Source organism: Mus caroli, chromosome X, assembly GCF_900094665.2.
Source record: "Mus caroli chromosome X, CAROLI_EIJ_v1.1, whole genome shotgun sequence".
NCBI lineage: Eukaryota > Metazoa > Chordata > Mammalia > Rodentia > Muridae > Mus > Mus caroli.
The window spans coordinates 45,559,244-45,574,179 of NC_034589.1; the positions used below are offsets into that span (position 1 = coordinate 45,559,244).

A 14,936-nucleotide genomic window follows, 5' to 3' on the forward strand; every position below is an offset into this window, starting at 1 on the left:
CCCCTTCCCCCTTCCCATCCTTTGACTCTGTGTAGTCCCAGCTGTCCTGGAACTCACTATGTAGACCAGGCTAGCCTTGGACTCAGTGATTTCCGTACCCCCCTTCAATCCCAGCACTAGGAGTGCACCATCACTGCCTGGTTAAAATATGTATTTATTTTAAAATTAAAACTGCAAAAAGTTATAGAAAAAAGATTGTCTTTCCAAAGTCTACTTTTAAAAAAATAGATATAATTTTATTTTATGTTTCTGGGGTTTTTTTGTGCACATGAGTATATGGATCATCTTGAGTGCCTCATGTCTGCACAGGCCAGAAGAAGACATGGGATCCCCTGGAAATGGAGTTTCAGATGTTTGTGAGTCACCATGTGGGTGCTGGGAACTGAGCCTGGGTACTCTATGAGAACAGCACATACTTTTAACTGTTGGACCAGCTCTCTAGCTCCTGTCATCACTTTTTATTTTGAATATTAAGATTTTCTCTCAGGGCTGGAGAGATGGCACTGACTGCTCTTCCGAAGGTCCTGAGTTCAATTCCCAGCAACCACATGGTGGCTCACAACCATCCGTAATGAGATCTTGTGCCCTCTTCTGGAGTGTCTGAAGACAGCTACAGTGTGCTTACATATAATAAATAAATAATCTTTTTTTTAAAAGAGTTTTCTCTCTGTATAAATGTCCCACATACAACTATAGCTTACATAATCAGTATTAGTCCAGGAGGTATTTAACAATCCAAGTGCAAAACAGATTAAGGAGTCCAAATATCTATTTTATTAAATGAAAAAGTCCACTAATTAAAACCACTGTATTTTTGTGCTTTTAAGAAAGAAACTACCTCCAGTTATAGTGTATGGTACCATGAATTATGATGTTTACAGAGGTAGTAACGTACGAATGTTCATCTTCAAACAGTGCAATATAGTGTTATATATTTGGTGACATTTTTCTGTCCCTAGTGCTCTGTAACTTTCAGAAAAATGAAACATTTGATAAGAACACAAATGTGTCCTATTTTGACTTTTATTTCAATTTTATAAAATTCTACTAAAATAGTCGAAGAACAAAATTAGACCTTGAGAGAAAGGGTTGTTAATAAACAAGTAATGGTTTTTAAAAGATTTCTTTTATTTTATGTATATGAGTAAACTGTAGCTGTACAGATGGTTGTGAACCATCCTGTGGTTGCTGGGAATTGAACTCAGGACCTCTGTTTGCTCCAGCCCAGCTTGCTCCAGCCCAAAGATTTATTATTATATGTAAGTACACTGTAGCTGTCTTCAGACTCACCAGAAGAGGGCGTCAGATATCATTACACATGGTTGTGAGCCACCATGTGGTTGCTCAAGACCTTTGGAAGAGCAGTCAGTGAGTGCTCTTAACTGCTGAGCCATCTCTCCACCCACAAGTAATGTTTTGAGTTTTATTTTTAAGTTTGTAATTATTTGAGTGTTGGATTAATCTAAGGTCGTGAATATGCTAAGCAAATATGCTCTAAATCCTGAGCTCTGTTTCTATTTAGACGTTGCCAGAAATCCTAGTGATGGAAAACTAGGAATACAACTTCTTTCTTGTCACTCCCATTTTTCCATCTAGACTCTAAGAGGTAGACAAAGTAGAAACAAACATTACGGCTGTATTTATAGAAACCTGAGCTTCTGGGGAAAATGTATATAAAGTGTTTTGCCTGTATACATGTCTGTGTACCACATGTGTGCTTGAAGTCCACAGAGGGCAGAATAGGGTGTCTGGACCCCTAGAATATAGTTATAGACTGTTGAAAACTGCCATATGGATGCTGGAAATTGAACCTGGGTCTTCTGGAAACCGTTGCTCTGAACCACCTCTTCAGCCTCCTCTGGGGATTTTTTGGTAGTTGACAGTAGTGACACCTGAATGAAGGATGTGAGTACACTGTAGCTGTACAGATGGTTGTGAGCCTTCATGTGGTTGTTGAGAATTGAATTTTTAAGACCTCTGCCTGTTCCGGTCAACTCCGCTCACTCAGTCCCTGCTTGTTCTGGCCCAAAGATTTATTTATTGTTATACATAAGTACAGTCACTGTAGGTGACTTCAGACACACCAGAAGAGAGCATCAGATCTCATTGTGGGTGCTTGTGAGCCACCATGTGATTGCTGGGATTTGAACTCAGGACCTTGGGAAGAGCAGTTAGTGCTCTCAACAGCTGATCCATTTCACCAGCCCATATAACAACTATTAAATGAAACTATTTTTTCTCTTTATAGCTTCCATTTAAAAGGAAGCTGTTTCCTTAACAAGCTTCAGGGAAACATAAGCTGAAACACTGAATGGGACTGTGGAAATGTGAACATCTTAGCGTGCAAGTGTTCTGTGTGCTTTGGAGTTCTGTTGCCTTGGACCCTATAGCAATAGCCTGTGGGATCACACTTGCATTCTTAGATATTTATTCCTTATGTCTGTCCTTTGAAAAAGGAAGTACTTGTCATTGGGCTGTAATACCATGTTTCTACAGCAGGTGTCAGAATTTATCAGGGTTTGTTATTACTATGTAGCACTCAGTGTAATGCCATCTTAACTAGGTTCAGGTTTTGTACAGTTCCTTTTCTTTGTGTCATTAATCAGTTGTGTGTGTTTGAAATTCTGAGTTTTAGGCTAAACTAATACAAGAAATAATATGTAAAAATTAAATTAAAAAGCCAACATTTACTTTACAGCTTGGACTAGTAGTATTTTTTTGTTTATTTTGTTCTTCTCCACTCCCCTTAAACATGCTAGGTAAACATTCTACCAACTGAGCTATCATTTTAAAAAAAAAAAATATTTTGAGATAGGGTTTTGTTAGGTAGCCCACAGTAATCTCAAACTGAATCCTGTCTCATCTTCTATAGTATTGTGATTACAGTATGTGTAATGAATACCTGCTCCAACATTACTTTTAAATACAGAATAAAAATAGTTTTATAGGTAGTATGTTGGTCTGCTACTTGATGTTATTAATTAGTATTAATCCACATAAGAATATTCTTTGTAATAGTTTCATAGTATTATTTATGTGTATTAACTTCTTTAGGTAATTCCCTTTTAAAGACATGTTGGGTTTTTTTGTTGTTGTTGTTTTGTTTTGTTTTTGATGACTACCTGATATAGTGAACATTCTTGAATGTTTCCCTTGCATGTTTGTGAATATTTTTGTAACAATGATTCTTGGAAATGGGATTGTTAGACCAAAATAATTTGCATGTTTATAATTTTAATAGGCATTACTGTATTTTTTCAAAAGAGGTCATATTGCTTTCTGTAAACTAACCAGCAACTTGAGTATTTGTTTCTCCTCAATGTATTATCAGGCTTAATTGCTGTAAATGTGGATGAATGAACAGTAGAATCCCATGTAGAATCTGTCAGGTAGCCATCAGTTGTCTATTTGTATTCCAGTAGTTCTTTTTTTAAAAAGATTTGTTTATCTTGCTTCATGTGTATGTGTGAATGCCAGCATATGTATGTATTTACACCATATGAATGCCTGATGCATATGAGCCCAGAAGAGGGGATCAGATCACCTGAAACTGGGGGTATAGGCATATGAACTGCCATGTGGGTGCTGGAAACTGAACCCAGGTCCTTGGCAAGATCAGCAAGTGCTATTAATTCTGATCTATCGCCTGTCCCACCTGGTAGGTTCTTATTTTGAGCAGAATTTACATTAGGAATAGTGACTACAGATCTTTTTAGTTGGAGTTCGTGACTAGTTTTTTATCCTTTCTAAGAATACAGGGGAAAACTATATATTCCTGGGGCCTGAGAGATGGCTCAGCAGTTAAGAATACTGTCTCTTCTTCCAGAGGTCCTGAGTTCAATTCCCAGAAACCACACAGTAGCTGGCTCACAACCATCTGTTATGGGATCTGATGCCCTCTTCTGGTGTGTCTGAGGACAGCAACAGTGTATTCATATACATAAAATAAATAAATCTTTAAAATAAAATATATTCTTACATTTTCTTCTAATCTACTTATAGTTCTATTTTTTACATTTAGATTTTAGTCCATCTGGAATTTATTTTTGTGCATGGTGTGAGGTAGGAACCATGCTTTATTTTTTCCCAAATGGATAAGTAATTGACCAAATACCATTTGTTGAATAATTCATCTCCTAATTACTGACTCAAAATATCATCTTTGTCATATACTAAATTCTCATGTTTTTGGGTCTGTTTCTGGATTTTATTGGGTTCCTTGAACTTTTTGTCAATCACTGTGCTGGTTCTATACCAAGCTAATTGCTGCAGTTTTTGGTATGCTTTGCTGTCCCAGTAGAGTAAGTCCACGCTCTTTTAATCATCAGTTTTCTGTCTTAATACCAGCACATCCAAATTATAGCTATTCCCACCAACTATAGAGAGTGTTAATTACTCTCCTTTGAAACCTCTGTAAGGTTTTCTGCTAACTTCTCTACAAGCAGAAAGTGAGAACCTAAGAAGGATGTTCTAATAGTAGTTCTAATAGATGTTCTGACTAGTAATCAGGCCTGGTTTCTCAGACAGTTCTGAAGATGACCTGGATATGGGCATATCCAGGATATGGACATATTTTGGGGGCATATCTTCAGGGTTGAATGCGATACAGACCAGCTCCTACAACTTGTGTGACTCACAGGAATGGTTCAGGGCCAGAAGCAGACACCTGTCATGCTAATAAATTGTCCTTTGTAGTTGAGAAATACCTGATTGATGAGTAGCTATAATATGCCCACTCAGAAATTGACGTACTCTATTTTTAGAGCTCTTCATAGCATCAAATACTAGTAATGGTCAATTAAGATTTTTAATTTTTACTAATCTCTATGTGAAATTTACCTAGTCATTCATTTCTAGAAACCTAATTCTTATAATTTTTATAATTTAGAATAGCATAATTTTGTGGCCATTAGATAGCTAACTTCTTAAATCTTATAGCTTATATCTAATAATTTGAGAAGCTTGTATATATATACAAGAATTTGCATTTAAGTGATGTTCTTTTTTTCAACCAGAATGATCAGTCAACGGGGGACATCAAAGTTATTGGTGGAGATGACCTCTCAACTTTAACTGGAAAGGTATGTATCTTGAGGAGGAAAGAAAGAACATTTTTATACCAAGAAACATTAGTAGCTGCTTTCAACCACTTACTCAGAGGTACTTTATTAGTAGAAATAAGCTGGTATTGTTTAACTCTTAGAAGTACTTGATATAGATTAATATTATCTCCTGGACTTTATAGCCAAATGACAGCAGAGTATACCATTAACCCTCACAGTCTATATTGCTAATTACTGCTTTATTTTATTTTATTTTTCGAGACAGGGTTTCTCTGTATAGTCCTGGCTATCCTGGAACTCACTCTGTAGACCAGGCTGGCCTTGAACTCAGAAATCTACATGCCTCTGCCTCCCAAGTGCTGGGACTAAAGGCGTGCGCCACCACTGCCCGGCTTTAATTACTGCTTTCTATAATACTACTTTGAAAATCTAATTTGGGATCCTTCAGAAAATAGAGCTGGAGAGGGACAGTCTTTTTTTTTTAATAGATTAAAATGTAGTTTCATTTGAAGGTGTGTGTGCGCGCACAGATGCTTCTCTATGTGTATCCCAGTATCCAAGCCTGTGTGGTGCACACAGAGGCCTGAGGAGGTGTTAAAGTCATCAGAGCTGAAGTTACAAGCATTGCAGGATACACCACTTGTGATATGAGTACTGTGATCTTAACTCTAGATCTTATGGTTCTTACCCATGGCCCCACTCTACTCCTCTGTGATTATCTCTAAAAAGATAGAAAATTGGTATTATATTGTGGCTGGACAGCATTGATCAAAAACCTGGCTCAGCATTTCCTAACTGTGACATTTGGGGGGCAACCTCTGTACCCCGGAGGTAGGTAGACCTAAGGTGGTAGTGGTAGCTACTGCAGAGTTTTAAGAAGATTAAGTGATTTAGAGTTTCTGGTGAATAACTATATACTACTATGAGAGAAATCTGTAGAGTCGTCTTGCTTTATTTTATTTATTTTGTTACTTATTTAACATTGATTTATTTCTGTGTTCATGTTCCTGTGTGTGCATGTGTATGTACCTGTGTATGCATGTGTAGGGGGCATGTGTGAGTGTGTGGAGGTCAGAGCACAACTTACAGGAGTCAGTTCTCTCCTTCTACTGTACAGTTCAGGGGATTGTGCTCACATATCCAGCTTGGCACCACGTGCCTTTACCCGCTGAGCCATCTCACCAGCACTTGTTTTTCTGAGACACAGTCTTATTTAGAGTCCACACCATCCTTGAACATCTCTTATGTAAGTCAGGTTGACCTTGACATGGTGGTCCTGCTTCAGCCTCCCAAATGCTAGGATTGCAAGCATAAGCCCCCATACTAGACTGGGTATGTTTTCTAAGCTGCTGGTTATTTTTTACTTGTAGGCACTGTGCCATATATAAATGTATTAACCTGGTAACTTTCACAGTAATCTAGTGAAGGCAGTTATATTTCCATTTTGCAGATCAGGAAATGAAGCAATACACTTAAAAAGTTTCAAAACCTGCTTGGGATTATGAGATGTAAACAATCTCGAAGTCACGCAAGCAGGAAGTAGAAGAGCTTGCAAGCTGACACCAAATTCTTTCTTTCCTCTAGCGTTTAAGTTTAGTGCTTACTGCTTTCTTGCACTACTTACTCACTACTCACTACTTCCTTCACAGAAACTCTGTAGGGAACTTTAACAGAAAATGCTGGCATTCTGGAGGCCTGTATCAGGGTCATGCCAAACAAATGTCGCTGTCAGCAGTGTTTAGAACCTCTAGGGGCGAATTTTTAATCTGTTGGTTCTTGCTCTCTGCCTCTCTGCTGTCCATTTGGTGTACAACTGCCAGACCTCTTTCCCTTTTAGCATGGTTTGTCCATATTTAGAAGCTATTCGAAACCTGCCCTTCTATAATCAGTTTTCGGGGCTGGAAGGGGCCTAGCCTTCGAGGCCTGCTGGGATTTAGTTTGACCTTGTCTTCTTCACCTAATGGCTCTGTCTCACTACACAGCGCTGTGATCTTAAACAGAGCTCTGCTTCTAAAATAACTTCTCATAACAGCCACAATAGATTCTTTTTATTGTGGAAAACATCAAGGAATACAAATTTAGCTAAGTTAAATCTTGATGATAGGATTATGGGTTTATTTAAAACATTCTAATTTTTTGTGGAAATTTATCTTATGTGTATGCAAGTACAGACATAATGCACACATTTTCCCATTAATACTTGAAACGGTAGTCTTTGGATCCAAAATAACCTTTATTCAAACCCCTTTCTCTTGCCCTTCTCTATGTTTACTACTTTAGGTAGTTCATTTGACTACTAAGCCTCATTGTTTCCATTATTAAGTAGACATGTAGCTACTTGACAAAATAAACTCTCAGTGGTAGCAGTTCTTTCCCTCTCTCTGTATTAGAACAATAGTCTTTAAAATGTCCCAAATTTTTATATCTTTTTAAAATTTTTCTATGCATATCCTGACCTTTATTTTTTGAAAGATTTACTTACTTATTTTATTTATTTATTTATTTCTATGTATGTGAGTACACTGTACAGATGGTTATGAGCCTTCATGTGGTTGTTGGGAATTGAGTTTTAGGACCTCTGCTCGCTCCAGTTGGTCCCGCTTGCTCTGGTCAACTCCATTTGCTCAGTCCCTGCTCACTCAGGCCTAGAGATTTATTTATTACTATAAGTACACTGTTGCTGTTTTCAGACACACCAGAAGAGGGCATTGGATCCCATTACAGATGGTTGTGAGCCACTATGTGGTTGCTGGGAACTGAACTCAGGACCTCAGGAAGAGCAGTCAGTGCTCTTACCCACTGAGCCATCTCGCCAGCCCCTGACCTTTACTTTAAAGTGGCTTTTTCCTGCCTATAGAATGGGATGCAGTTGTAGCTTGTTTGCCAGAAGTTCTAGGCTTACATTCTTAGACCTGTGTAGCACTGTAAGATACTGCCTTCTATGGTAAATTGCTTTGAAACATGGACATATTAGATATTTTTCTTGATTATAATTTCCTTTTAACGCACAGCTTTGATTTTCCAAATATTTTCATGACCAGTCACTAAACAGATTTACCCACAGCATATGTATTTTTATTTATTTATTTATTTTTTTTTTTTTTTTGGTTTTTCGAGACAGGGTTTCTCTGTGTAGCCCCGGCTGTCCTGGAACTCACTTTGTAGACCAGGCTGGCCTCAAACTCAGAAATCCACCTGCCTCTGCCTCCCGAGTGCTGGGATTAAAGGCGTGCGCCACCACGCCCGGCTCATGTATTTTTAAATTACATTTGAGTTTTGGTAGTAATTTATCTTGTAAAGTACTTAAACTATAGGTTAAAGGAGATGAAGTATGTCTTTAGTTACTTTGAATACACACAATACCAAGGCAACTTATAAAAGAGAGCATGTAATTGGGAGCTTGCTTACAGTTTCAGAGGGTAAGTCTGTAATCATCCTGGAGGGTAGCCTGGTGGCAGGCAGGCAACATGACACTGGAGCAGTATCTAGAGCATACATGTTATATGCACATTGGATGCAGAGAGTACTAGAGACTAGACCCGGTGTGGGCTTTTGAAATGTCACTTTTGAAGCCCATTCCTAGTATATGCCTCCCCCAACAAGGCCACACCTATTAACCCTTCTCAAAACAGTTCCACCAACAAGGGATCAAGCATTCCATTGTAAGAGCCTATGGGGGGGGGATTTTTCGTTCAAACTACAAGGTGAGAAAGATTTTTGAATTTTCATGGACTCCAATGGATGCTGTGTACTCTCCCTTGATAATCACTAACTTAAAGTAATGAAGAAGACTTGGCAATTCTGATGTTATGGTTGTTTGGCAGAGTGAATTGAGAGCTATAGACTAACAGCATAGACTAAATCTGTCCAGTGAGTATTGTGCGCATGTGAAACGTCTGTCACCTTGTCCCTCTAACTAGCAATGCAGACCAGGCATGATAAATCACAATTGTAATCTTACTATTCAGTAGGTTGAGGCAGAAATGGTGCTGCCAGTTTGAGGACATTTTTGGCTACATTATGAATTCTAGGCCAACCTGGGCTACAGAGTAAAATTAACTAGAAGATTGCGTTGGGGTTGGGGTGGGTTTAAGGTGGATGTCTCTTCCCAGTTTCCCAAATACGCACACAACCATACTAGTTTTAGCTTGATGGAGAAGTAAACAATTTGCATTTTATATTATGTTAAATACATTATTTTTAAGGACATTTATACAGATTACAGTTCTTGGAATATTAGAGTCAAAATACATAAAAGGAGAGCTGGTTCAAGTTTTTCAGTTTACATATGAGTCACTGAGATCCAGAGAAATTTCACAAGTATGAATTTGGGTAATTTCTTAGAATTTGTTTTATGATTTCACTGATAATTGGGAATACTGTCTCACTTCATGTACTAATTTTCATTTCTCTGTTTTCTTCTAGAATGTCTTGATTGTTGAAGTAAGTTCTACATTTACTTTTAATATACTGTTTACAACTTTCTAACTTAGTGTATATAGTAATAAAGGTAAGTCAGGGGCACTTGCGTTTTCTAACCCTAAGAGAAGCCAGGTACAGTAGGGCATGTCTGGAATCCCAGATCCTCAGGGGGTTCATGAATTCCTGGGTTAGCCTGAGTTACATAGTGAGTTTAAAGACCGAGAAAATCCTTACTTTAAAAACAAAACAAAAAGACACAAACAAAAAATATATTTTGTAAGTGATGTGTTTTGCTGCTCATGAAAAAAGTTATATACTTCCTTTTTCAGTTTTGATTTTTTTCTTTTAAAACTAGTTATAACTATATAGAGAAGGGTGTGTGTGTGTGTGTGATTTAGTGTGTTAAGTTTTATTTTATGGAATGTTACAAGATTTTTAACATTTCATCTAAATAATATAAAAGTATCATATTCCTGGCAAGTGAGTGGAGTAAAGACTCAAGCCACTACTGTCTGGAGCCCATTGCTTTTCAATGTGTAAAAAACCAAAAGCATTAGCTAGGAGCTTGTGGGCTCAGAATCTTTGTGATAAAAACCATCAATCTTTGAGCAAACCTTGAGCTGATTCTGATACATGCTAAGCTTTAAGACGCATTGAATTACTCAGAAGTAAATGAGAAGACACTGTCTCATTAAGGCCTTCTTTGGCTGTCCTACATAAAACCGTACATTTCTATGTCTTCATCTTCCTATTCCTTGCCTACACGCAGACTTTATTTTTTGCCTGTGGCTTCCCTGTTTCACATCTGTCTGATTTGTTGAACTCTATACATGTATGTCTATACCACAGATTGTGGTCATCCTCCTACCTTGACTCTATTCCCTAGTTCTTCAGGATGCATCTTAATAGATTCTCATTGTGGCTTCAGAATATATATCAACTTCATTCTCCATCATTTTTCATTCTTTATACTTTTTGCATTTCCTAGAGCATCATTTTTCTATCTTCATTTTCTGTCCCTAGTAGTTGCTTTTCATTTTTATAATCTCTTGTTTCCTTTCCGCTTTTTGTAATATTTATGTTTGTGCATTGTTTTGTATGTCTGCTTGGGTATATATGTGTGTGCAAGTATGCATGCTTGTGCATAAGAACAGAGGCCAGGAGAGGATGTGTGTGCCATCCTCTTGCACTTCCTATTCTATGAGGCAGGGTCTCTCCCTAAACCTGGGGCTCACATTTTCTTACATAGGTCGGAAGCTAGCAAACCCCAGCAATCCTCCTGCCTCTTGTCTTTTCAGACCTGAGTTGTGATGGAAGCAGGATGCCTGGATTTTGTGTGAGTGCTGCAATACAAACTCCAGCTACTATAGTTAACCACTGAGCTACCTCTCCAGCCCCAATGCCCCTATTTTTTTAAACAGAAGAATTTTTATTCTTTGTTTTATGTGTGGTGCTAGGGATCAAACCCAGAGCATGCTAAATAAGTGCTCGACCACCAGGCGTCACCCTTGACTCTAGGTTTTTTCTGCTTCTTTGTTTGTTTTGAAAAAGAAGTAGGTAAATATCTCAGGCTAGACTCTTAACTCCCTCCATCTCACCTGCCTGTACCTCTCAAGTCAAGTGCTGGGATTATAGGTATCTGCCATCATCAGTGTCTCTTCTTCCCTCTCTCTTCCTCTTATTCCATCCCTGCTATCTTCCTCCCCTTCCTCCCTGTCTCCTTTCTTCCTTTCTTCTTTTCTTCCTTCAGCATGATCTTGTCATACAACTCAAGATGAGTTTTTTTCCTTCTATGAGACCTGGTCTTCATGTAGCCTAATCTGTTCTGGGTCTCACTATGTGGATCAGGAGCCTAAGCCTTCTGAATGCTGTCCATTACAATTGTGTGCCACCATACCTGCCCTCCAAGCTGGCTTTGAACCTACTGAGTAACCTGTGCTTCCTTTGAACTCATAACCTCTCTGCCTCAGCTTTTCACATGATGGAATTATAGGCGTGTGCCACCATTGGTCGGTTTGTATTTCTTTTTTTTTTTTTTTTTTTTTAATTTATTATATGTAAGTACACTGTAGCTGTCTTCAGACACTCCAGAAGAGGGCGCCAGNTCTCGTTNCGGATGGTTGTGAGCCACCATGTGGTTGCTGGGATTTGAACTCTGTACCTTCGGAAGAGCAGTCGGGTGCTCTTACCCACTGAGCCATCTCACCAGCCCCTTGTATTTCTTTTTAAGATCTCTTCTCTTTTTTCAATTAGTTTTAGTCTACTGCATTTTGATTATGTTTGCGCCGTCTCTCTACTCCTCCCAGATCTCTCCTCCCTTCCCTACCTACCGAACTTTGTGTTTCTTTATTTAAAACCCATCAAAACAATTTGTGCTGCTCCTGTACTCTTGGATGTGTGACCATCCATCACTAGAATGGTCAACCCACCAGGAGACACATCCTTAAAGAAAGCTGACTCCTCTAGCTGCCGCTATCAATAATAGCTCCCTCACTATGGGTGGGACATGATGTCCACCTCCCCCACTCTATGCTGCCAATTTGTCTGTCTGAGCCTGCACAGGTTGTGTGCATGCATTCTCAACTGATGTCAGTTGATGAGTGCAAATGTTGTAGTGGGACAGAAAACATTTGTTTCTTTATAGTTGTCCACCACCTTTGGCTCTTTCTCTTTAATTAAACACAAAACACCTTTGTGCTTGCATGAGTGAGCATGATGACACAGAATGCACATGGAGGTTAGAAGAGCACTTTGTATCACTGCTTCTCTCCTTTACCATTTATTTACATGGAATCTAAGGATTGAATTTAGCTCACTAGGCTTGCATGGTAAACTGTACCCACAAAGCCAACTATCTGGTCGCTGTTCTTTTAAGTAACACATCTTCATCTCCCAACAGAGCAATCAGTATCCTTCACTATCATTTCTTATTTCTTTCTCCCCCTTCTCCACTTTCTAAGATTTGGTTTTTGAGGACATAGATGAGTGGGATTGCATACACAGTAATTGCCCTTTGTGTTTGTTTTTTTTTTACTTTTTTTTTTTTTTTTGAAGAAGAAGATCTCACTATTTTTCTCTGGCTGTCCTGGAACTTGCTATGTAAACCAGGCTGTCCTTGAACCATGTCAGGTTTATAAACACACACACACCCCACAAATAAAATAAATGTAGCTTTTAAAAAAAAGTTCATGTAGGATGATAGCACTGTACAGTTTCTGGTGTGATTGGCCAGATGAGGGACAATTTTCTCCCTGACTATCCAGGGGTAGCTCTCAACTACAAAGATCATCCCTCAAGTCCTACTACACAGCCCTGTCACAGCATGACAGCTTTTTTTTTTTTTTTTTTTTTTTTTTTTTTTTTTTTTTTTTTTTTTTTTTTTTTTTTTGGTTTTTTTTGTTTTTCGAGACAGGGTTTCTCTGTGTAGCCCTGGCTGTCCTGGCACTCACTTTGTAGACCAGGCTGGCCTCGAACTCAGAAATCCGCCTGCCTCTGCCTCCCGAGTGCTGGGACTAAAGGTGTGCGCCACCACGCCCGGCTACATGACAGCTTTTTAAACCAGCAGGAGAGTTAGGTTTCGAGCCCTGATATTCATTGTGGTCTATCTGTTTTATGGATTTTTATCTGTTTTCTGATTTTTTTTTATGGTACTGGAGAATCTAGGGCATAATGGGTGCCATGTGGGTGTATATCACTGATAAAGTCATTTTACATAGTAAAACTTATTATTTAGATGCTTTTAAAGATAATACAAAGTGGGCTGGAGAAATGGCTCAGAAGTTAAGAGCATTGTCTGCCCTTCTAGAGGTCCTGAGTTCAATTCCCAGCAACCACATGTTGACTCACACCCATTTATAGTTAGATTTGGTGCCCTCTTTTGGCCTGCCGGCATAATGCAGGCAGAACATTATATACATAATAAATCTTTCTGTAAAAAGATAATACAAAGCAACGTTTCTTAGAGTATCAAAGTTTGGGATGTTAAGAGTCCCTATCTTTAATTTACAAAAAAAAAAAAAACCCTAATATATCTTTTACAGAATTAAACATGGTAATTTATGCCTGCAACCCTATCTCTTAAGGAGTCTAAAGTAGGGGGATCTTGAGTTTAAGGCCACCAGCCTGAACTACATAGCAAGACCCTGTGTGAAATACAACAGAAAGATTTGTGTATGTGTGCAGTGTTTACATGTATACGTTCCATTTACTGTTTTTGACCTTGCCACATCTATGCAATCTAGTTCTGGGGATTGATATTCCCTCTGCTTACTTAGAGCCAGATAGGTTACAAGTTCCAGACTATCTCTGTGTGAATTGTGATGAGATTTTGTGTATACTAAAAATGAATGACATTGTGTCGTAGAATACTAGAATATTGCATTTGGAATTGTATGTTTGTAATAAGGACAATTTTTTTTAAATTGTGGTGGTTTTTTTTACCATTAAATGTCTCTTTTCTTTTTAAAAGGATATAATTGACACTGGTAAAACAATGCAAACTTTGCTTTCCCTGGTTAAGCAGTACAGCCCCAAAATGGTTAAGGTTGCAAGGTATGTATGCCATTTTAAAGTAGAATGTTTTCCTTATTTAAAATATTGAGTGATTGCTTCTTTGTAAGGAGACATGCTTTCAGCTTTCGTTTTATCATTACAGAGTAATGTAATCTTAAAACTCAGGACAGTATCCTTTGTAATTTTATTGTGTATTAATAAGCCATTATAGTCAATTCCTTGTCTAATACAGTATACCTAAGGCCTTGGATCTAGAACTACTTCAGGTGCTAAACTCCCTAGATGTTCAAGTCCTTCATAAAGAATGTCAGATGAGCCGGTGAGATGGCTCAGTGGGTAAAGTCATCTGCTGCCAAGCCTGACAACCTGAGTTCAATCCTGGGATGCATGTGGTAGACATAGAGGACTGACTCCCTCTGACCTCCATGTGTGCCACAGCACATACCTCCCTCCTACACTCAAGTAAAATAAGTGCAGTTTTTAATGGCAGGAGTGTTTGCACAGAATCCATGCATACTCTCCCATACACTGTAATACCTACCACAGTGTTAATACATATAATTATGCTAAATTATTTAGGGAAATACATATATTTATAGTATGGTTTCTTAGAATATTGTTTATTTTATTTATGTGTGTAATATATGTATTATGTGCAGGTGAGTACACACTCATGCAGATATGTGAAGGCCAGGGCAGGACTGCCCTTTACTCTGTTGCCTGAGACATGGTCTCTAACTGAGCTGTAAGCTCAAAGTTTTAGCCATGCAGGCTCGTTGGTGAGGTTTTTGAATCTATCTCTAGCCCCAGCGCTGGGGTCACAATCACATACAGCCATGGGCAACTTTTTAATGTGAATATTAGGAGTCAAACTCAAGTGCTTGTGCTTGCAGACCAAATACTCTTATCCACGGAGCCACCTCCCCAGTCCCTAGAATG

General features: G+C 38.5%; 1 protein-coding gene across 2 annotated transcripts in view; it reads left to right on the plus strand.

Moving 5' to 3' along the window:
• Positions 1–14,936, plus strand: part of Hprt1 (hypoxanthine phosphoribosyltransferase 1) — a 35,918-nt gene that overhangs the window by 16,611 nt on the left and 4,371 nt on the right. For both annotated transcript variants that reach the window (XM_021153055.2, XM_021153056.2), the window contains exons 4-6: positions 5,016–5,081; positions 9,489–9,506; positions 13,954–14,036. In XM_021153055.2, the coding sequence (XP_021008714.1) occupies positions 5,016–5,081; positions 9,489–9,506; positions 13,954–14,036 (167 nt within the window). The remainder of the gene's footprint in view (positions 1–5,015; positions 5,082–9,488; positions 9,507–13,953; positions 14,037–14,936) is intronic.